The 24,041-nt window shown below is 46.5% G+C and overlaps 1 protein-coding gene across 2 annotated transcripts; it reads left to right on the top strand.

Annotated features, from left to right (window-relative positions):
• The first annotated feature begins 1,642 nt into the window (after positions 1–1,642).
• On the top strand, positions 1,643–19,455 carry ZFP64 (ZFP64 zinc finger protein). 2 transcript variants are annotated; one of them, XM_053394277.1, is made up of 6 exons: positions 1,643–1,873; positions 5,302–5,541; positions 7,123–7,284; positions 10,505–10,567; positions 12,007–12,258; positions 16,694–19,455. In XM_053394277.1, exons 1-6 carry the CDS (start codon positions 1,825–1,827, stop codon positions 17,977–17,979), a joined length of 2,052 nt encoding a protein of 683 aa, XP_053250252.1. In that variant the 5' UTR covers positions 1,643–1,824; the 3' UTR covers positions 17,980–19,455. The 2 variants fall into 2 exon arrangements, with proteins under 2 accessions (XP_053250252.1, XP_053250253.1); XM_053394278.1 differs by lacking the exon at positions 1,643–1,873 and adding an exon at positions 1,892–2,032.
• Positions 19,456–24,041: the final 4,586 nt, after the last annotated feature.

The raw sequence follows: 24,041 nt of genomic DNA, 5'->3' as shown, positions 1-24,041 counted from the left end.
TATCCTATGTTCTAACTAGCAGCACCCCCTCCTGCCCACCCCTATATAGTAGATATATTTGGTGCATCTTATGCATTGTTGATAGGGACGCGGGTGGCGCTGTGGATTAAACCACAGAGCCTAGGACTTGCCGATCAGAAGGTCGTGGTTCGAATCCCCGTGACGGGGTGAGCTCCCGTTGCTCGGTCCCAGCTCCTGCCAACCTAGCAGTTCGAAAGCACGTCAAAAGTGCAAGTAGATAAATAGGCACCGCTTCGGCGGGAAGGTAAACGGTGTTTCCATGCGCTGCTCTGGTTCGCCAGAAGCGGCTTAGTCATGCTGCCCACATGACCCGGAAGCTGTACGCCAGCTCCCTCGGCCAGTAAAGTGAGATGAGCGCCGCAACCCCAGAGTTGGCCATGACTGGACCTAATGGTCAGGAGTCCCTTTACCTTTACCTATGCATTGTTGGAAACCACCCTGGGATGAGTTTGTTGCAATAAAGGACGACCTATACATGTTAGAAATAATATAGAATTAATAATAGTCTGGATGTCAGTTGTTAGTGGCATCCCTCTGTCTCAAGAGACAATGGAGTGCACTCTGGGGGGCGGGGGTGTTAAAAGTCAAACCACATTGTTTTTGTATGGTTAGCAAGCACCAGAATGACCTCTCTGGGGCAGAAGGCTGGACAGTGTGTATGGAGTTCTTGGGCTGCTCCCTCTCGGTCTCACTGATGTAATCCAAAGGAAAGCAGAGCAATATGTTTGCCACCAGCTTGCAGGAGCTGCCGGAAGGAGGCGTGCAATGCACCATCCAACTGTCTTAGGGACTCTGCTCTAGATTTGGGTAGGGTTTACTCTACAAATGTGGCTCGGGTCCAATCTTTATTGAACAATCATTGCTTTCTTTATAGAGTGCTTATATGGCAATGAGAATTCATCTTGCATTCGCTCTGATTTGCTTGCAAGGTGCACATTTTCCAATTAATCACACACCTTTCAGTGCATCTCCCTGTCACTTTCCAAACTGCAAAGAGGTCCATTTCTTATTTTTATTTCGAAGTGCATTTGTTATGCTAAGGTGGCGGAGCACTTTAAACCATTTTAATGCACAGACCTGAAGTTCCAGAATGCAGATATTGAGTCTCTGGAGTCACCATGTATCACCATGATTTCATTGATTATTGATTATTTTAGCGGCTAACTTCTTGTATTTGTGTTTTAATAATTTAAATTTTCTCAGCGATCAGTGGACTTGTTTCATTGGGTGGCACGCGATTGCCATAAATGAATGGGCAAGCGGGGAGAAAGCAGCTTCGGAACAGGGACGTTTAAATAGATGCACATTCCGAGCACCGAGTGAAATGTCCCCATTCGGATCTACAGTATTGTCCCGAGGATAAAGGAGGCAAAGAAAAAGAAAAAGAAAACCCTTTGCTGCCTTGCCGCAGCTCAGCCAGAAATGCCACCGGTAGAGCCTATTTTGCTACACTGTCCCTCGCTTTTCTCCAGGGTTGCAATACTGTGTGCGCACTGACCGGGGAGCAAGTCCAACTCAACTCAGCAGGCTTACTCCTGAGTTGCATTGCTACCAGAGGCATGCAAGCGCCCTTTGCTCCCTTCTGTGGGCAAAGAGCCTCGCGACGGCATCGGTTGCTGCTACAGAGCATGCTCCACAGTCCCTCCACATCCGTCCCCGCCTTCTGGTGTGGGGGGGGACACCCGCGAGGACGTTGCAAAGTCTCCTTGTTCGTTCGTTTTTCCTCTCCCCACCCCCACCCCCTTTTTCTTTTTTGCAAAGCTGCGCCTGGCGCGCGGCTGCTGCGAACCCGCGACGGCTGCGATGAACCCGAGCGCCGCGACCGGCCAGCCTTTCGCCAGCCCCGTGCAATGTAAGTGGCTGCGCGGCTTATCCGCGCTCCCGGGCCCGGAGCTGGCAGAAGCCGCGCGGAGCCTGCGCTCCGGCCGGCCCCGAAACCTGAGTAGCGGAAGAAGCGAGCGCTGGCGCAGCCCGGGAATCTGGAGCGTGAAAACGGGGCCCGGGAACCTGAGTGGGAAGAGCAGCCGGCAGGTTGGGGAAAGGCGGGCCGGAGGGTGGCATTGAGACAAGCTGGGGGCCGGGTGGGGAGAGGGTCAAAAAAGGTGCATCGCCTTTCATAAGGAACCGGGAGGGTTTCGGGTGCTAAAGCCAGCAGGTTTGAGCATGCTTGGTGGGTTTAGTTGCATTTAATTCTCTGCAGGATTGCAGCAGATGGAGGGGTGACACAATCCGGTTTTTTTGACCGTGCAATTTGCAGCGTGCGCCAAATCGCTGCGTGCAAGCAGATCAAGGCCTGGTTCCAGCACCTCCAATGCAACCTGGTTTGGGGTGCTGTTTTATTCTTCTGCTTGCAAGGAATTCAGAGGCCCTTCCTAGGCCAGGGCTCTTGTTCTTGCATTTGGACTTTCTGTACCCCCCCAAGCAAAAAGTGGTGGGAATGTATTTGTATGTACAGAAGGCTGCCTCACACCAGATTAGTCCAATCGTCCAGTACTGGCTACACTTAGTGGCATCAACATTCTTAGTAGCTCAGGCAGTCTTTCCAGTCGCCTGGGATACCTGGTCCTGTCAACTGGGAGATGGCCAGGAGTGAACCTGGAACCTTCTGTGTGCATATGCTCTTCCCCTAAACTACGGGTATTTCCAGCCCCATAACCTCACATGTAGGGCGCTCCATGTGCATCCTCTCCACATGACCCATTCTGCAATTGCTCAAGGCTGAACTCAGGACGCATTAGCCTGTCCGGCACCAGAGTAATACGTTAAAAGAAAAGGCGGTTTTAAAAGTTTCTTAAGCGAATGTGCTCTCTCTGTGGGAAGGTTTTAAGAGATCACACAATGGAGCTATTTGTGCTGCTGGAATTTAAATACGTTAAAGCTGCAATCCATTACACAGACTTACCTGGGAGTAAATCCAGTTTGAGTAAATATGCATAAAGTGACATTGCGAACTGCCTTCCTGTGCGTGATTTCCTGGGATAAAGCTTCCATATAGCGTAAGCAGGTTAAAATGGTTAGTCTAGGGGTGTTTCAGTAGGCAATCTTGTGCCCATCACAATATCACAACCTGACCTACCTGACATTCGTTTTTATTCCATCCTTCTGGTGCATCAGTCAAGAGTGCCATACAGAAATTTAGAATAAATACATTGAAATACAAAGAATTAAGCAATACAAATAAATACGTTTTGAACAGGTGTGTGTAGGAACACAGCAATTTTTTTTAAAAAAAACTGTTTAAAAGCAATTGCAGAGATCATAGGTAGAAATGAACTTAGCAAGCAAAATCCTGGTGGAATTCAACCACAACAGAGGGGGTCATCCATGTTTCACAGATATTTCACAATATTGGTGCAGTCACTGAAAAGGCCTCGTCTCATCTCATTCTCCTCTCTGCACATCCGCCATTTAACTTATAGCAATCTGTAGAGGATTTAAAACCTGACATCTTGGCAACTCTCATGCATGAACATGTGCACTATTATCTTGTAACTCCAGCTGGCAATAATAAGGTCTGTGATGGATAAATAAAGGTACCTTATGTTCTACTTGTTAATTTTTTTAGTCTTGGCTGCTAGACTTGCCATCCTTCAATGCTGAGCTCCATTCCTATGGACTTCAGAAGTTAAATCTTGGAGCAGGGAGCAGGTGTATCTTGACTAGTGTCAATGCGCATGAATGCTAAAGCAGTGTGTGGTCTGCCAGCTCACATATTGCCACTACTCCTGGTATACCCCGCGGAGGACCTTAAAGTCCGTAAATAACAACACTTTGGAGGTCCCAAGCCTCAAGGAGGTTAGATTGGTTTCAACTAGGGCCAGGGCCTTTTCAGCCCCGACGTGGTGGAAAGCTCTGTCACAAGAGACTAGGGCCCTGCAGAATTTGACATCTTTCCACAGGGCCTGGAAGACGGAGCTGTTACGCCTGGCCTTTGGCTTAGACTCACTCTGACCCCTTATATGGGATTTGGTATATAAATTTTCCCTTGGCTTTTTTGCTGGCCCATGTAGGACCAGCATGGATAGCTGGCTCGGTGTGAATATCTGATGTTTCCTCACTTTATGGTATTGATTTATGGGCTACGACTAAAATGAAGCTGCATTTAAGCCGTATTTTAATTAACTGTTTGTTTGTTTTTGTTTCTCTATTACGTTTTATTGTAATTCATATTTGGTGTTAGCCGCCCTGAGCCCAGCCCTGGCTGGGGGGAGCAGGGTATAAATAAAAATTTATATATTTATTTAGTGCTGAAGCTTCTTTTGAGCTGCTGATAACCTACTGTAGGATAATACAGTGGTACCTCGGGTTACATCCACTTCAGGTTACAGACTCCGCTAACCCAGAAGTAGTGCTTCAGGTTAAGAACTTTGCTTCAGGATGAGAACAGAAATCATGCTCTGGCGGCACGGCAGCAGCAGGAGGCCCCATTAGCTAAAGTGGTGCTTCAGGTTAAGAACAGTTTCAGGTTAAGTATGGACCTCCGGAACGAATTAAGTACTTAACCCGAGGTACCACTGTACAGTGGACGCTCGGGTTGCGAACATGATCCGTGCAGGAGGCATGTTCACAACCCGCAGCGCCGTGTCTGCACACGTGCGGGTTGCAATTCGGCGCTTCTGCGCAAAGCGCTATTTAGCACTTCTGCGCACGCGCAATCACCGAAACCCGGAAGTAAGCCGTTCTGGTACTTTCGGGTTTCGGCACATCTGTAACCCGAAAAAGCGCAACCTGAAGCATCTGTAACCCAAGGTATGACTGTAATGTTTTTCTAACGCAGAGTTCACCAAGGTCAGTGGGCACACCTGAATTTTTCAGCAAGTGGTGTGGACACCAAACCCTCTTTTTTCTGCTCTGGATACTCCTCCCCCCGCCCCCCACAAGACAGAAAAAAGAAAGTGAATGCACACGTATTCCACTTTTCTACGCAATCTGGGTAAATGTCAGAGCTAGTTGAATTAATCAGCGTGGAAAAGCACATAGAGCTGAAAGAGGAAATGAGAAAGAACATCACTCTTCCAACTTTCTCCTTCAACTCTATGTGATTTCCAAAGGAGGATACAGTAACCGCCCTCCCTACGTCATGACCAAGTGGGCAGTTCACGGGGAAGCTCAGAGGCTCAATGGGTACCAAGATGCCTGCCATGTTGGTGAGCCCTGTCCGACCATTTCTGCATTCTTTCCAGTAACTTGCAAACAATAGACTTGGCAACACATAAAATTTCTGTTGCCATTTCCGTGGTGATTATTAATCGCTTTGTTCAATTTGATGTGTTTTGACAGTTCCAGGAGGCACCACTGTCCTGGTGGAGCTCACACCAGATATTCACATTTGTGGCCTGTGCAAGCAGCAGTTCAATAACCTAGATGCGTTTGTCGCTCACAAGAGAAGCGGCTGCCAGTTATCCGGCACGACAGCGGAGACCACCAGCACAGTACAGTTCGTAGCAGAAGAAACTGTGCCAGCAACCCAGACCCAAACCACAACAAGGACCATCACTTCAGAAACCCAGACGATCACAGGTATTTATCCAAGAAGTTTGGGTAGTGGCATCTTCGTGGCAAAACTAAGCCCTATCATTGTATGCTTCAGCAGCAGGGGTACCCTGGGCAAATGGAAGCACTAAAGCATGGGTAGGCAAACTAAGGCCCGGGGGCCGGATCCAGCCCAATCACCTTCTAAATCCTGTCCGCGGATGGTCCGGGAATCAGCGTGTTTTTGCATGAGTAGAATGTGTCCTTTTATTTAAAATGCACGTCTGGGTTATTTGTGGGGCATAGGAATTCATTCATATTTTTTTTATTTATTTCAAAATATAGTCTGGCCCCCCACAAGGTCTGAGGGACAGTGGACCGGCCCCCTGCTGATAAAGTTTGCTGACCCATGGTCCAAACTGTTCCATTGTTATACTACTTGATGGAACTTTGGCCTGATTTTGTATGTCAGTCTTTAGTTACATTATGATGCCGACAGGAAAAAGTTGCTGACCCCTGCACTAAAGCTTTGTCCCACCAGCATCTCCAAAGAAAAGAAATGTCTTTGCTTAAGATCATGGAGAGCTGCTGCCAGTCCGAGCTCAGAACATTGGCCTAGATTGGTCATTGGTATGGCTCAATGTATGCCACTTGTGGGTTGTGAACTTGGGGGAAAGTGCCTTAGTGGTAGAGCACATGCCTTCTGTGCAGAATTTCCCTGGCATCTCCAGTTCAAAAGCTCAGATAGCAAGTAATGGAAAAGTCCTTTCTGCCTGACCCTGGTATTCAGTCACTGCCAGTCAAAACAGGAAATGCTGGGCAAGAATCTTTTTTTATATATATAATAATAATTTTTTATTCATTTTCCAAACATTTTTATACAATCAAGTCATATTAACTCTCACATTCATCAATTTTTGACTTCCCTCAGTTTCTCTGCCAATCTTTCGTTAAAATTTCTATTGTTAACGCATTTCTGAACTGCCTTTAACCATTCCTCTTCCTTTCTCCTACTTTCTTTTTTACAATATTTCTTAATTTTTCACAGAGACTCTTCAAAACCAACAAGCGTTGTCTGTGCATCACATATGCTTTTCAGATAATCTGTAAATTTCCCCCAGTCCTCGATAAAGATGGAAGAAGAATCTTAGCTGGTATAAGACAGGTCCCTAAGCTCACTTCCTTGTTCATTCTTGTACGTAGCCGCTTACTTTGCCACCTGTGGCAAATAAAAATCACCTCCAGGTGACCAGGCAGAAAAGTATTGCAAAAGTTGGCTTTTTTCTTCTTCTTGCCTGTAAATGATTTGGGAAGAGGGGTAGCTTAACAACTCTCAGCCCCATTCACAAAATACACCTCCAAGGATTCTGTGCAGGGAGCCACAGCTGTTCAAATTCATAGTGCATATGGGAGCTTAGTCTCATAGCTAACTTAAAAGTTTCCTTCCTGACCAGCTTTGATTAGTGAACCTTGTGGCGTTTCTCTCACTGACAAGGAAGCAGTTAAGAAAAAGAAAAGAAGATTGCATTATATTCTCGAGATTGGGAGTAATTTTATGCTCTTATATTGAGGGTTCGCAGAAGCTATGTGGTTAAAACAAGTCTTCTTCTTTTTCTGGTTGCTTTTGAGTTTCTGCGCCAGAGTTTGTTTTTGAGCATGGCTATCAAACCTACCTACCTGGTGAGAGCAGTGAGCCTCAGCCTGCCGCCGTTGTCACCACTACACCGAAACCTCGCGCCAGAAAGTCCGCCACATCAGGGGCGCAAAAGAAACTTAACTGCTGCTATCCAGGTAAAGTATATGCCTGTCTTTAGACCAGGCATAGGCAAACTTGGCCCTCCAGATGTTTTGGGACTACAATTCCCATCATCCCTGACCACTGGTCCTGTTAGCTAGGGATCATGGTTGTAGGCCAAAAACATCTGGAGGGCCGAGTTTGCCTATTCCTGGTTTAGACAGTGTGGCAGTCTTAGGACCATAGAAGTGACTGCTTCTGCAGTTTAGATCCCCTGGCTGTTGCTGGTTCACGGATCCCTCCATTCTATTCTGTTGCTTTGCGGTAGGAAGGTTCAAAATCTCCTTCTTCACAGGTGGGGGAAAAAAGTGGAAATTGCTATAAACCTCATAGCGGTTGGGGAGGATGGGCTATTTATTTGTTTGCTGTGTTTACACCCCATGTTTTTCTCCAAGGAATTCAACCGCCCTGAGACCTGTGGTTATAGGGCAGGTATATAAATTCAATAAATAAATAAAGTGGGTAAACATTGTTATTCCCCCTCCTATTCAATCATTCCTTTGTATACTGCCTTTCCAAAGTTCAAACCGTGTGCAAGGTGCCTTGCAGCATATAAAAAAATACATAACTGCAAACATAACAAAACTAGTCATCAACAATAAATGAAACATCAAAAAGCGCACAACCAAATTTCCACATAAATCACAAGATACAGTATAAATATGTATAAAAAATTAACATCAGCATCAACAGCAACAAACACCTACCCTGTGAGGTAGATTGGCCTGAGAGGCCCAAGGTCACCCAGGGAGCTTCATTGGTGAGTGGGGATTTGAACTCTAGTCCAACACTCTAACCACTACACCACACTACCCTCTTTAGCTGCCATTGCTTTGGGAAACATTGCCTGCATATTAGCAGGACTATGATTAACAAAAATAGTCTTTGGAAGGAAAGAAACAATGCACTTTCCAGTTAGTGTGGCTCAGCAGTATGGATTCTATATACGTATAGATGATACACAGTAAAAATGATAGCCTCCTTTTTCAGGATTTTCTTGCCTCACCCTAAGGAGTCTCAGGGACCTCAAGTGTCTTTGCCCCTCGTGAATTGTTCTTCCGAATCGTTCCTTACATCCTCTGCTTTGCTCTGCTGCTTCCAGAGGGGGGAAAAATAAATTGGAAATGCTTAAACGAATTTTAATCAGTGACATGGCCGCAAAGTTTCAAGAAGATTCATGGAAGCGCTTTTTAATTAATTTATATAGCCATTGATCACACAGGCCAAAGTCACGGGAAGGTAGGTGGGTGGGAAGCCTTGCTTGTTTAATTAGGTCAGCTAACTTCATCAGAAAGGGACGCGGGTGGCGCTGTGGGTTAAATCACAGAGCCTAGGGCTTGCTGATCAGAAGGTCAGCGGTTCGAATCCCCGCGACGGGGTGAGCTCCTGTTGCTCGGTCCCTGCTCCTGCCCACCTAGCAGTTCAAAAGCACGTCAAAGTGCAAGTAGATAAATAGGTACCGCTCCGGCGGGAAGGTAAACGGTGTTTCCGTGCGCTGCTCTGGTTCGCCAGAAGCGGCTTAGTCCTGCTGGCCACATGACCCAGAAGCTGTACGCCGGCTCCCTCAGCCAATAAAGCGAGATGAGCGCCGCAACCCCAGAGTCGGCCACTACTGGACCTAATGGTCAGGGGTCCCTTTACCTTTATAACTTCATCAGAATGTTCCGTTTCAGAACCCGTCTTCCCTTGAGAATCTTACCTGGAAGTTATGTCCATTTCTCACTGTGCTTCTAACCTCAGACAGTGTTGGTAATTCAGGCAAAACACCTGCACACCTGCCTACTAGGGGGTCATTGGACCTGAACTAGGAGGGTGTGGAATCAGATCCTTGCTCAGCTTTGAAGCTTGCTGAGTGCACTTCAACCTTATCTGCCTATCCGGGGTCTGAGTGTGGAATTGAAGGGGGATCTCAGGCCCAGGGGGTCTCGCTTATCTGCCCCATGGAGCTGTCCCAAAACTGCACCTTCGCTGGCTGTGTTTCACATCCCAAATGACGGGTATGCTCTTTGACTCTCCCAGTGACTCTTGCTTCCCTGTTTAGAGGATGGAGATCAGTGTTATAAACTCAGATATATAAGCTAATCCCCAAATGGCAGTTTAAACCTAGGTTACGGTTGCCACAATGGAATGTCTAGGTGCCTTTTTTTTCTTTTTTTTTGCTGTGAAAATACTACTTCTTTTTCTTCTTAATTTCATTTCTATACCGCTTTATATCTTAAAGAAAAAATCTCAAAGCAGTTTACAACACAGTAAAACATCAAAAAAAGCAATCCAGAATAAAGGAAATTCAAGCTTCAAGGAAAATATTTCAGATCCTCCTCTAAGTGGCATTTTGCTTTCCCCATATTTATTTACTTAATTTATATAGCTGCCCCATAGCAGGAGTGCTTTAGGAAGCCAGTGTGGTGTAGTGGTTAGAGTGTTGGACCAGGACTTGGGAGATCAGGGTTCAAATCCCCACTCAGTCATGAAGCTCACTGGGTGACCTTGGGCCAGTCACAGCCTCTTAAGCTACCTCACAGGGTCATTGTAGGGATTAACCGAGGAGGGGAGTGAACCCTGTACTCCTTGGAGAAAAAAGTGCAATGTAAACAGAATAAATAAGCTCTTCTGCTTAAACCTGGAGGGGCCAGCCAGATGGAGATGTCAGTCGCCACCTTGGCAACCAGAGATTTCCACATGGTCGCAGTTGGACCCTCGCCAGTAGCAAAACGCGCCTGGCTAATTTCTAACACCGAGGTTTGTGCGAGTTTGGGTAGAAACCAGCCTACTGTATGAAGGGGAAATTTACATCTGTTGCTCCACCCACTCCTGCCTCTGCTCTGCCCACCCAAAGTTGCCCTGAAGGAAATGCTGCCCTGTTTCCTGTTGCCATGTCAACTGCGAGCAACGTCAGGAAACAACATGGCTGTGTCTCCCAGCAGACTTGTTGACTGCTGGCATCCGTAGAAGTTTGGCATCCAGGGAGAGGAATAAGGAGCAGAGTTCTAGTAGAGGCCTAGTTCTAGGTCATATATGCTTGTTGAGGACCAGTGTTGCGCTAGGCCCAGGGAGACCTGGGTTCAAATCTACTCAACAGGTGACCTTGGGCCACTCAAAGATTTAAAGTTGTGAGGAGGGGGGAATTGTATGCCCTTCCCTGGAACCCTTGGAGAAAGTGTAAGGTAAAAGTCAATAAATAAATAATAGCTGGCCCTCTGTTTTTTCCCTCCCCAGGCTGCCAGTTCAAGACATCCTATGGTATGAAAGACATGGAACGACATTTAAGAACACACACTGGTAAGCAGCCTTATATAGCCTTAAAATGAGTTATACAGCCCTAATTGCCCTACCCGCCCCCCTCAACCAATGTACACAGGTCTCCTGGGCCCGTTTGTGTTCTGCTTACGGGCACAGACTTTGCTTGGATAAATACGATAACATTTGGAATGAGTTTATATGGAACGTAGTAGGCGATTAACATCTATATATGCATTAAGATAATAACACTGTATCAGTTTATACAAGAATGCATGGGAGTATGTTACATTGCAATTTTGTGTTTTTATTTTTTCCTTAAACACATCTTTGTTCTTTTTCCTCCCTCATTTCCACCCCCAGGAGTACCTGCAGACTTGAAGTAACCCTGAGATTTGCAGGTGCTAAAAAAATCTTGGGGGGGGGGGACTACTAAGGAATTGGGCAACCCATAAATATCCACTCACACAGAATGTTGAGTGGGGGGGCTGACAACCATGGGAGGGGGAATGGAGAGGCTGGAAAGGGGAAGAAAGGAGACAGAGATATGAAAAAGGGTAGAATGAAGCATCTCATTGTCTGGAAAGGTCACTTCTTGGTTCATAAAGGTAAAGGGATCCCTGACCATTAGGTCCAGTCGTGACCAACTCTGGGGTTGCGGCGCTCATCTCACTTTATTGACCGAGGGAGCCGGTGTGCAGCTTCCGGGTCATGTGGCCAGCATGACTAAGCCGCTTCTGGCGAACCAGAGCAGTGCACAGAAATGCCATTTACCTTCCCACCAGAGCGGTACCTATTTATCTACTTGCACTTAGATGTGCTTTCGAACTGCTAGGTTGGCAGGAGCTGGGACCGAGCAACGGGAGCTCACCCCATTGCGGGGATTCGAACCGCCAACCTTCTGATCGGCAAGCCCTAGGCTCTGTGGTTTAACCCACAGCGCCACCCGCGTCCCATTTCTTGATTCATGCTGAGAAGCTATTTTAAAGTGTCCCAAGGATGGAAGCATGATTTGCTGATAGACTTCAATGGATAAATAAAATATTGTAGCATAGCTTGGATTCGACCCTCCTCTCCATTAAGAAAAACCACAATGGAAAGAAAAGGATCCACCAGAACATACTCAATGGGTGCAGGATAACTAACTATTGAGGTGGAATATGGTGCAGGGAGGGGATAGAATTGGGTGGCTGGAGCCCTGGTGGAAAGCATTGCACACTGCAAAGTTTTGTTTCAGATCCCACCTGTAAAATTAATGTATTGCAAGCAGATGCATTCTCAAAGCTATGCCTGCCTCTCCGCACATCCTCAGTTTGCTGGAGAAAAAGACAAATAGCATGGAGGAAACCTCTAAAGTATAATAAACCCATGACAAAAAGGGAAAGGGAAACATTCTTACATTAAGGATCTCTTTGTTCCATGTAATGCAACTCATCTCAGCCCTGCTGCACCTTGGCTTTTTGTTGATGCCATTGTTTTAGGTGACAAGCCCCACAAATGTGAGGTTTGCGGAAAGAGCTTCAGCCGCAAAGACAAGCTGAAAATGCACATGCGATCCCACAGTGGAGTGAAGCCCTACAAGTGCAAGCACTGTGACTACGCAGCTTCCGAAAGCAGCAGCCTGAACAAGCACCAGCGTATCCATTCGAACGAGCGCCCTTTCAAGTGCCAGATCTGCCCTTACGCAAGCCGCAATTCCAGCCAGCTCACGGTGCATCTCAGGTCCCATACAGGTAAGGACAGGGACAGGTCTGCCATACGTTGTCTCATGTTGGGATTGGGGATCAGATGCTCCATGATTATTGCAGGGAGGAAAAAGACAAAGGGGCTTCACGCGATCCGATGATCTTGCAAAGCCATAAGCAGAGAGCTTTCCACAGAGCTTTGCAGGCCAGCTGATTGGTGATGTTTGCAAACCTCTTTTTAGCTGTGTTTTCCTGCCCCAAATATTTATATACAAGCATGTCTCACTATGCAAACACAATCACTTCTCAGGAAATCATTTACAGTGGTACCTCGCAAGACGAAATTAATTTGTTCTGCGAGTTTTTTCGTCTTGCGAATTTTTCGTCTTGCAAAGCACGGAACTGCACCTCTTCAAGCAATGCACCCTGGGTATTAACAGTTTTAAGAAAAAGGAAACAAACTTGCAAGACGTTTTCATCTTGCGAAGCAAGCCCGTAGGGAAATTCGTCTTGTGAAGCAACTCAAAAAACATAAAACTCTTTCGTCTTTCGAGTTTTTCGTCTTACGAGGCATTTGTCTTGCGAGGTACCTCTGTACTAGGCGAGAGTTCACATAACGACTCTTCAAATTCCATTGATTCCTATGGGGGAATTTTGAATGTGTTCCTGACCATGGAAATCTGACCCCCAAATGACGGAAAACCCTCTGGAACCTTGCAAAAGGCAAACAAGGAAGGAGAAAATGTTCTCTTATTTGTCCAGTCTCTCCTCCTATTCTTCCCACCATAGTTTCTGTTGAAATGGCTGTCGCAAGACCAGCAAAACACCAAAAAGTAAGGCTTCTCTAAGGCTGATTATTGGTTTACAGAGGAGGACAGCCTATTTGAGTATCTGAATCTACAATATGCATAGCCAGGTTCCTCGTTTTTGGATAAGTGAATTTTCATAGAGCGAGCAGTTGGATAGCAGTTGGACATGTATGCATATATGATGTCATGTGTGTGGCAGGTTGGCCAAAATGGGCTCACGGGCCAAACAGGGAGGCCTGGTGGCAGGCCGAGTTGGGTCTATAAGGCACAGGTTTCCCAATGCTCACATGTGTATAAAAGTCTAGTGCTGGATTTGTTGGGGAAAACTATTAAGAACCTGGATCACACTGGAACTCCCAAGAGTTGGCCTGCTCAAAAGTTAGCTGCAAGTATCTCACATCTTAAGGCGTTCACCAGACATTGTCCATGTCCTCTCCAGGTGCTGTTCCACCCATTATGACTAAAAACTTAAAACTACAGAGCTGTGTCAGGGCCAAACCAGGGCTGTGGGCTGACCTGCTTCAGTGTGGAGGATCTCAAACTCAGGTTTCCTAGGACCAACAGCTGGAGCTGGAACCTGAGGAACAGCAAGCCACAGCCCCTGGTCTGTTGACCTGGCATGGTCAGAAGGCCAGGGTGCTAAATCTTTCTACTAGGCATTGCCCATCCACAGGCTTTGTGTTGCTTATCAGGTGCAAGGATTGATGCAGCACACCTGTGCCTAGAGAGGACTTCCCAGGTACGTTGAGGTTCTTGGAATGTGATGCTCTGCCCTTTCACACAACCCTGCTAAAATCTCCAAAGGAAATGCTAACCTTGCCATCTCTGCTTGGACTCAGATCCTGCAGGTCTTAGGCTCAGCTATTCAGTAGTCCCCTCTTAATTTCCATTCTCTTCTTGCATGGGCATTTCATCTTTTGCAAATGAAGCTCTGCAAAGAAAAAGAAAATAGTAATAAATTAAACTTCCTTTGCCAAAGTCAAATCCAATAGGGTCATTGAGGAGGAAAAACAACTGGCGACACAGATCAATCTCTAGATTGGAACATTAAATGTACGGCTGACATTTAGCTTCTGCAGATCTCCTCTAGTATGGCTTGGCATCTGAAATTGGGGAATATCAGATCGTGTGCCGCACCCGGTTTTCATCAGGAAAGTGGGTAAAAATCCAATGACTGACTCTTGCAGTTCACCCAGTGGTATACGCAGCTAGACGGGCTGGCCTGTAAAACAAATTGAACTGGCAGGCTGTGTGTCTTCATTAATAAAATGTGTATAATAAACATTTTACACCCAGGGTCTCAATTATTAAGCAAGCTTGTGGATTAGCACAGTATGCCACATCGCAATTTGAAATATCTTCCGCCCGATCAATGAAATATGTAGCCGGGTAAGCAACTTGCGCCTACATTTTTTTTTACAGTCTCCCATTTATGAAGATCTATAAAATATTAACTGGTAAAGTAAATTAAGCCATGTGTGTTGTGATTTTTTTAAAGAGCTGCAACGTTCACTGAACCAAGGACCTCCTTACATTTTATTTCTGCCTTAAATGGCACCCCGTGGCTCATTCACTCACTTCTGAGCGTGTGTGTGTGTGATATACACGGAATAACAAAGGAGCTCCGTGCTGTTCAAGTAGCTTAGAGCAGCAATAAGTCAACAGTGCTGCTTTGTGATGTGGTATTAGCGATAATTGGCTACTCTTTGCGAAACGAAAACCCCGCCGTTCGTATTGTGAAAGGTATCAATACTGTGCATGTTTGCGCTGTATTGCTCTGTTGATTAGGCAGGTCCTACCAGCTGTGGAGGCGTAACGCTACGAAAGCTAAGGCATGTTTTCGGATATAATTCTTGCAAATTGTTGTGCAGAGGTCTGCTTTTGCTCCTGAACATTGGTATTCTCCGTTTACTCCCCTTTTCGATGCATTCTGCTTGCTTTCCTTTTCAAACAGATACTTCATTTAGGGGGGGAAACAATAATGTTACTATAATAATTAAATATGCAAAGCTTGCATATCAGTCTGGCAGATAAATAACTGGAGGAGAGCTATTGGGAGATATGGGGGAAAGCGAAGGGCAGGCAAGGAAATGGTGGCATTTTTTCCTGGGGGGAAATTTGTAGGTTTCAGAATGCAGGTGTCCTGACTTCCCTCCCCTTCAGATAGTATATATAAGGATGCATTTATTTGCGTTTGATGTTGAAGTGCTGGGTTTGTGCATTTGTGGCTGCGGACAAATTATGCCCTGCCCCGCTCAAAAGAAGAGAAACCCATCTCTTTCGAAAGAGGGGTGAGGACAATGAAATTTTATGGTGCAAATTGAGAGAACAGGCACTGAAATGACTGATGGGGTCTCAGCTGAAAGGGATCCCGGTGTTGCAGTGGGTAGTGTGATGAAGACTTGGGTCCATTCATTTCAGTGGGACTATGCTGAGAAAGACTGGGCACAACCCAAAGTGTCATGGCACCTTCAAAGTCGTAGTAAATTCATTGTGGCCAAAGATTTTGTGGGCTCAAGTCCTCTTTGTCAGATGTCAAGATAAATTTTATTAGCCTTTCGGGCAGCGGTTCTCAACCTGTGGGTCCCCAGATGTTGTTGGACTACAACTCCCATCATCCCTGAGCTCTGGCCTTGCTAGCTAGGGGTGATGGGAGTTGTAGTCCAACAACATCTGGGGACCCACAGGTTGAGAAAGGCTGCTTTAGGGTGTCCAAAGACTCTTGATTATTTTTGTTAAACTGTGGGGTTTGCTTTGTGATGCCCCTAGCTTGGATGGCTTTAGAAGGGGAGGCGGGCAAATTTGTGGAGGATAATTCTTTCAGTGGCTGCTAGCCAAGATGACAGTATATTATATCCAATTTTTGGAGGCAATATGCTACTCTGAATACCAGTTGCTGGAGGGTCACTAGCTGGAGACTTCTGTGGTGTTTGTGGGATTTCCATGTGCAACTATGGGATGGCAGCTATGGGAAGAGAATCCTAGACGTAGTGGTGTTTTAGTCTGAGCTAGCAGGAGTCTCCTCATGTTCATGGGCTAGCTCCAGATTGCTCACCAGAACAAGACAGTTTGAGAATATAATACCAATCCTGGCCCAACTACACTGGCTGCCAATTAGTTTCTGGGCCCAATCCAAAGTGTTGGCATTGACCTATAAAGCCATACACAGCTCAGGGCCTCAGTACCTTAAGGACCATCTCTCCCCATATGAACCACCCCAGAACTTGCACTTCTCTATGTCCCCCTCTCCCCAAGAGGTTTGTAGGGATACAACACAAGAAGGGGCCTTTTCTGTGGTGGCTCCCCATCTGTGGAATGCTCTCCCTAGAGAGGTTCGCCTGGCACCATCATTACATGTCTTTAGACGGCCGGCAAAAACTTTCCTCTTTACCCCAGGCCTTTGGCCATTAAATAATCTATGGCCTGTTAAATGTGTTGCAGGTGGGTACTGTTATTATGATTAATTTTATTATGCTGTCTGTTTTTATTCTTTGTTTTTTATTATTATACTCTGTAAAATATGTTTTTAGTGTTCGACACTTCCTATAAAGGGCAGTAAATAAATCATCATCACCTTTCAGAAACACCAATGCAAATCCATTGGAATTTATCCTTATTGTCTTGCATCTCTTGGTCCAAACGCCCCTAATTCAAAACGCTTTTCTCACGGACAGGAGACGCTCCCTTCCAGTGCCGCCTCTGCAGCGCCAAATTCAAAATCAACTCGGACTTGAAGAGGCACATGCGCGTGCACACGGGGGAGAAGCCCTACAAGTGCGACTACTGCGATGTGCGCTGCGCCATGAAGGGCAACCTGAAGTCGCACATCCGCATCAAGCACAGCATGGAGAACGCCTACCGGTGCCTCGAGTGCGAGTTCCAGTGCGGGAACAAGACCAGCCTCCGGCACCACCTGCGCACCCACCAGCCCGAGCAGCCGGTGAAATGCTCAGAGTGCAGCTACTCCTGCTCCAACAAGGCCACCCTCAAGGTGCATGAGAGGATCCACTTCAAGGACCGCCCGTTCAAGTGCGAGTTCTGCAGCTTTGACACCAAGCAGCGCAGCAACCTCACCACGCACATGAAGAAGGCGCATGGGGACAAGGTCAGGGCCAAGAAGAAGGCGGCCGAGAAGGGGGAAGGAGACCGGCCGAAGGAAGGCGGCTCCAGGCAAGTGGCCAGGCTAGAGGCCAAGAAAGCTTTCAAGTGTGATCTCTGCGAGGCCTCGTTTGTCCGGGAAGACTCCTTGCGGAGCCACAAGAGGCAGCACGTTGAGTACAATGGGACTAAGAACACGGAGCTGGCCGTTTTGCAGTTCCAGGTGGACCCCACGAGGCCAGCCGGCGCCCCTATTACCGTCAGCCACCTCCAGGTCCCGCTGCAAGCTTCGTCTTACGGCAAAGGGCAGGTGAAGATCATCGTCGGACATCAGGTACCGCAAGCCGGCGGTCTGGTGCAAGCGGCTTCCGTGAACATTGTGCCGCCAGCCTTAATAAGCCAGAACCAAGAAGATCTGTCTGGCAACGGCCAGTTGCAAATCCTGCAGCAAGTGAGCTTGCTGGCTCCCCCTCTGCCCCCGGGGTCTCAAGCGGAAAGCATTTCGATGGGCCAACCGGCCGTGCTCCTCACAACCCACAGTCCAGTGGACAGAAGCACGCCCAGCCAGACTCTGATTCCCGACATCCCCGTCGGCAGCCACGAAGCCTCAGCTACCCAGGCTTTCATCAGCGGTGCCGAAATCAGCTGCTCCGACTTGGAAGGACTCAATGCTTTGATTCAGGAAGGGGCCGGGGAGGTGACAGTGGTGAGCGATGAGGACCAGAGCATCACTGTGGCCACCTCGGTGCCCCCTCCTCCCATCTTTTCCTCCCCTTCTCACGCCGACGTGCCCAAGCAAGTCTACTCCATTATCCAAAGTGGTGCAAGTTTGCTGTGTCCTGCAGACTCCATACCAGATTAGTTCAAGAGCAGCACATTTGCTCAGCGCTCAGTTAGCACATCAGATTCGGCCCTGGATCCAGATTAGAGTACAGAAGGCGAAGCGATCCCTGGTGTTGTGCCGGTTCATTGCTTCACTCCAGGGGTAGCCCAGCTGTTGTCGGACTATAGCTCCCATCATCCCTGACCATCGGCCAGACCGACTTGGGGGCTGATGGGAGTTGTAGTCCCACAACGTTCTTAGGGCACCGTGTTGACTGCCCCTGCATTCCATGCCTTACTGCAAATAGAGCCCCTCCTTACAGAATACAGTGGTACCTCAGTTCTCAAATGTCTCCGTTGACGAACATTTCGGAACTCGAATGCCGAAAACCCGGAAGTGAATGCTTCCGTTTTCGACCACGCGTCAGAAGTCGAATGGCTTCTGTGTGTTTTTCAATTTTCTCAACTGAATTTGCCAACAGCCTCAGTTTTCGAATGTTTCGGAACTCGAACGGTCTTCTGGGATGGATTACATTCGAGAACCGAGGTACCACTGTATTGCGTGCATGTTTTAACAGGCTTAGTGATGGTTATGCTTTTGAGACCAGGGAGCGGAGAAAGTATGAGAGTCTACAAACAAGTGCCACCCAGTGAGGTGCAGTATTCATTACACACGGTTCGTCTCTTGCCCGTTCCTGCGCTAGATTGTTCGTTTGGTGCACAGCACAATATTTCACAGCTGCTGGGTAGCAAATACTGTCCCTCCTACACCTCTTGCCCCATTTGAAGGTCACAGCCTTAAAATACACATAGCAAAAGAAGTTGCACTGAAATTATCTCCCAGCTTCACAGCCAACTCCAGTCACGATGTTTGTAACCCAGCGAATTTCAGGGAAGAGTGTGTTGTTGTTTTACTTTCAATTCCGCATTGGCTTTCATTTCCCAGGCTTTCCACAATCATGTTCAAAGTAAATATAATATATTTTGAAATAACGGCACAGCCTTGGACTGTAATCCTGTGCCGAATTGTAGTGTAATTGCAATTATGCAGAGATTTTGGTAGGACTAAGTAATCCGAGACTGCAGGGTTCGCTCCAAAAACAGGGTTTGAGGGGGGAGGTCCAACACTTTAATTTTTTTTACTGGCTGAATTTCTGCATCTTTGATGATAGCTTGATGTGCATGGAAATGGGCAGAAGATGCTAGTCCTATAGGGAGAAAGGAGCACTGCTGCAAAAGCACCGGATCTGCATCCAGCCAACCTTCTTAAAGCCAATCCAGCACTGGCTGTCAGCTTCCTTGTCAGTCTCAGTATTGCCATCATAGAACTCAGTAGAGGGGGGGGGTTGACCTTTCTGTCTGGGTCCCAGCCATCACTGGAAATAGATAAAGGAACAAAATTTATATACCACTTGATTGTAAAAAACCTAAGCGGTTTACAAAAATATATATAACATTTTTTAAAAGTTAAATATTTGAAAATATTCAACAAATGGTTAAAAACAACAGTAACTTCTTAATGTCTGGATAGGCCTGTCCAAAAGAAAATGTTCTAAGCAGGCGCCAACCGAGTATTGCAAAGGAGTCTGTCTAATGTCAATAGACAGGGAGTTCTAAGGCTTAGATGCTGCTACATTAAAAGATTGGAAAGCGGTAAGGAAAACCTGCCTTGGTCCTGTTGAAGATATAGGAGCCGAACAATAAAAATAAGATGACATGACCTGGGGATTTTGCTCAAAGCAAAAGCCGGTCGACTCCTTTTTGAATATTGGATAGTCTGTATTGGAACCCGAGGGAACAGCTCTTGAACCACAGCATAAACTGGAATTGTGTGCCGTCCTCCCTTGCAGCCAAACAGAAGTGTGGCCTGGGGCAGCTACGTTCAGTGCACAAGTCAAGCTATATTTGTGATTTGCGGGTTTCAGTGCAGTAAGCTCACTTATTTCAGGCATTCCATGCATACTCTCTGTCACCAGCCATGGGGCAGAACATCGTATCTCAATGCCGTACAGTGGAACCTCGGCTTGCGAATGTGATCTGCGCATGTGCGGGTCGTGATTCAGCGCTTCTGCGCATACGCAAAGCGTGATTTAGCACTTCTGCACGAGTGCCGAAATCCGGAAGAAACCTGTTCTGGTACTTCCAGGTTCGGCGCGGTGCGCAACCCAAAATCGCATAATCTGAAGCATCTGTAACCCAAGGTACCACTGTACAAACCCGCTGGGGCGGTTTGGCAATACAGTGGTACCTCGGGTTACATATGCTTCAGGTTAAAGACTCCGCTAACCCAGAAATATTACCTCAGGTTAAGAACTTTGCTTCAGGATAAGAACAGAAATTGGGTGGCGGCAGCGCAGCGGGAGCAGGAGGCCCCATTAGCTAAAGTGGTGCTTCAGGTTAAGAACAGTTTCAGGTTAAAAACAGACCTCCCAAATGAATTAAGTACTTAACCTGAGGTACCACTGTAATGAGCAGATTTCATTGTGTGTGTTCCTGACTATATGGGCAGATTTTTTAAAAAAAAAACTGAAGCACAGGTCACTCCCATTTCTGCAACTTTCAACAAAAGCAGCTACAGTCAATGTATCATTTGGGGGTTCTAATTAACAAGATCACACCTGCACAACGTGTGACCCGCTGAGCGCAGCCAGCCATGCAGTGCAGCCCACCAGAGGTTTGCTATGTTGGGCTTGGAGGACCATGTTGTATTAGCCCACATTGCACCATTTCACTGAAAGAATTTGAGCCAGCAATCTGCTTTCTGATATTAACAAGTTTCGTTTGCAAAGGATGTTTGCAGCAGATAGCTGGGGAAGGGGAATGCATCCCATTCCGCCTTATTTTGTGTGTTGGGAGATAAGCAGTCAGGATTTATTTTATTTCATCCATAGGTGGTGCTAGAACTCAAGCTGAGGTCTGAGCTGCAGTGTGTTACTTTAATGAGGATAGGTTTGTGTTCACAGGTACTGCTTGCAGGCAACAGAGCTGTCGAAGGCAGGATGTCTCTGAATTTCTGGCCATCACAGGTGGAGAGAGGGCTGCTGTGTTCATGTCCAACTCGGAGGCTTCCCACAGACATCTGGTTGGCCACTGTGAGAACCAAATGCTGGACTAGATAGGCTGCCACTGGCCTGAATCCAGCAGGCTGCTTTTACATTCTCATGTTCAGCCATGATGAAGTCTCGTTTCTTTCTGATGAGTCTAAAAGGGTAGCAAAGCGTCGATCGGTAAACAATGCAGAATTGGAACTGATGAAAATTGAATTTGTCATTGAAAATAGTGCCCCTCACAAGTGTGTATTCGCACATACATGCACACGCATAACAGTTTCTCAACACGAAGGTGAAACTAAGGGTACAGCTTGCATAACTCCCAACAGCTCCCTCAAAGCTTACTGTAGTAAAATAAAATAAAATGCTTACATCGCGAATGTATCTCCCTCTAAAGAGCAAAGCATTAATCATTTCTGACATCTGAAACAATTAATTCTTCTTATCTCTGCTTCACTGTTTCACTATTCTGACATGCTGTAGAAACTGAACCAGCAGTAGAGGAGTTGCCAACTTTTTGTAAGCTAGAAAGTCATGGGCACTAGAGATACACTCCCTGCAACCAAGCGTCAGGGGGCTGGCCCAATACATTTTGACACCTAAGGCAAACTAGAACATAGGGCCTTCCCATTGGCTAAGCAAGAAGTGAGTGAAGAGCTATGTCAGGAACAAGGGAATAAAGCTCTACAGAAGGAACAAGAGGGAGGCAATCAAATCAACCTTACCCAAAGCTTGAAGTGGGGGAAAGGGCCTTCTATGAATCACTGGGCAGGTGCAGAGCCCAGGAGATCTCAGAGGACACCCCCTGCTCCCTAGGGATGAGAGAAGACTAAGAGCACCTCCTATTCTCTGAGAGGCTACTGTGGGAGGAGCTGCTGGGACCAGGGATGGCTTTTTGGGCACGTGTGCCCATGGGCACTACGTTGGTGATCCCTGCAGAACTAAGGTGCCAGTATGGAATCTCTGCATTTTCAGCATGTCCTACTAATCCGCATGGGAGATTGCAGGTGAAAAAGCACTAGGCATGATGCCACCCACACTAGACTATTATAAATTCAGAGTACGTGAAACAGCACTAAAGGAGCCAGAACCCTATACGTATGTATTTTCACCCACAAATGTGCCTTTTGCTTTGCTGCGAGAGCAGTGCACTCCCACACAGGAACCTAACGCCACAATTAGGTTCTCTAACCGCATTTTCTGCCTTTTCACTTTCTTGGAGCAAGAGGTATTGAGCTTGTTCAATAGTAGGAAACCAGTATATTTATGTCATTGTGATGGCTAACCTATAACACGGGGTTTGTGTATAGTTCTATCAGATAAACAGGAAAGATAACCTCCGTGAAAATGAAAAAGCTGATAACTCAAGCGCTGCTCTCTGCACCACAGTGGTGTGTTATGTTTAAAGGCGCCGTTTGTGGGGGTTTTGCTCTCTAGGCTGATGAACGCTCACAATCCAAAGCAGAGTAATTCTCAGGCTGTGATCTAGTCCCTCTCAAACCAATGGAGGTTGTTCAGCCATTGGTTTTAAAGAGCAAAACCTGGACAGGTGTAAAGAAGCATCGTCCATCCTTGAGCTTATTTCAGACACGGACTGCAGCATATATATATTTAATGTACAGTATCAGAATTGTGCTTTATTGTTTTTTGAAGTCATTTGAGTTATTGTCCCATCAGTCGGGGTTTGAGCATGGACTGGTAGCAAATCTTCACCTTCCTCCATGATTTTTTATACCCTCCCACCAAGTTTTCCGTTTCTTTTTCCTGAACAATCAGCCAGCGTTCTGTAGCCACAGAGCATGCTCACTGCTCGGTCTTCAGTGGACTGTTTTGTGGGTTCATCTTCCGCACCCCACATCTTAGATTATATATCATTTTTATACTTCTGCAAATATTGATGTTTCCACCCAAATCTACTGATCCCTCCCTTTTCTGTGGGTGATGCCATTTTGGCTACATAAGCAAAAATTCTCATGCCGGCACATCGGAAACAGAGGACTAACAACAAGCGGGACTCTCATTTTTTAAATCATAGGACATATTCTATTACTCCTCATTATGCACAATAATATAATACCGATCCACAACTATTGCTCTAGCCGTACTGAACATTTAAAGCGCTATGCTGCCATGTTAAACAGTCATGGCTTCACCCAGATAATTGGGGGGTGGAGATGGCTGTAGTTTGTCAAAGGTGCTGAGAGGTGTTTGAAGATGCCTGTCCCCCACCCTAGACACTTGAACTACAATTCCCAATAGTACTTTAACAATCAATAGTTCTTCACAGGGAACTCTGGCAACTGCAGTTCTTTGAAGGGAATGGAGTTGCCTCTTAACAGCTCTCAGCACCCTAGAAGTAACAGTATATAACATCTAAAAGTACAGCCATGAAGCTATTACATTATTATTATTATTATTATTATTATTACTACATAGGTAATAAAACAACAACGTTGCCCCAGCCATACAACAACAACATGTATGTCGCCCATCTGACTGGGTTACAACAACAACAACAATGTGTTTGTCGCCCATCTGACTGGGTTGCCCCAGCCACTCTGGCCAACAGAGTACTAAAAACACTTTTAAGTTTCTGCTTAAAGTTAATAATGAGTGGGGCAGACCCCCCGCCCTCACTGCAGAGGACATGCCACAAATGGAGAACCACCACTAAGAAGGCCCTGTCACACATAAACTTCTGCTGGGCAGTTTGGTAGGAAACTTGCCACCATCCCTCAGAATGCACGTGGCATGGCCTCCAACTTCCTGTTTAGTTCCTCGGGGTTTGTAAACAGATTGTATAAGGAAGCTCCAGAACAACAGCAGGTCACTGTGCCATCTGCAGTGGGAAAGGAGGAGTGTGTTGCGCCACCACAGTTTACCACTCTCAAGATTCATGGTTACACGTAAGCAATCTGCTTTTATTCATCCAAATGGCATTTTTAAAAACTGGATCCAAGTTCAAGCAGAGTATTTGTATATAACCCACTGCCATCACATTAAAAATGCACAATATCGCCTTTTCATCCATGTTGTAAAATCCAAGGGGATA

This window comes from Podarcis raffonei, chromosome 6 (genome assembly GCF_027172205.1).
Source record: "Podarcis raffonei isolate rPodRaf1 chromosome 6, rPodRaf1.pri, whole genome shotgun sequence".
Classification (NCBI taxonomy): domain Eukaryota; kingdom Metazoa; phylum Chordata; class Lepidosauria; order Squamata; family Lacertidae; genus Podarcis; species Podarcis raffonei.
The sequence above is the reverse complement of the archived record's forward strand: the minus strand, read 5'-3'. Positions and strand labels throughout refer to the sequence as shown.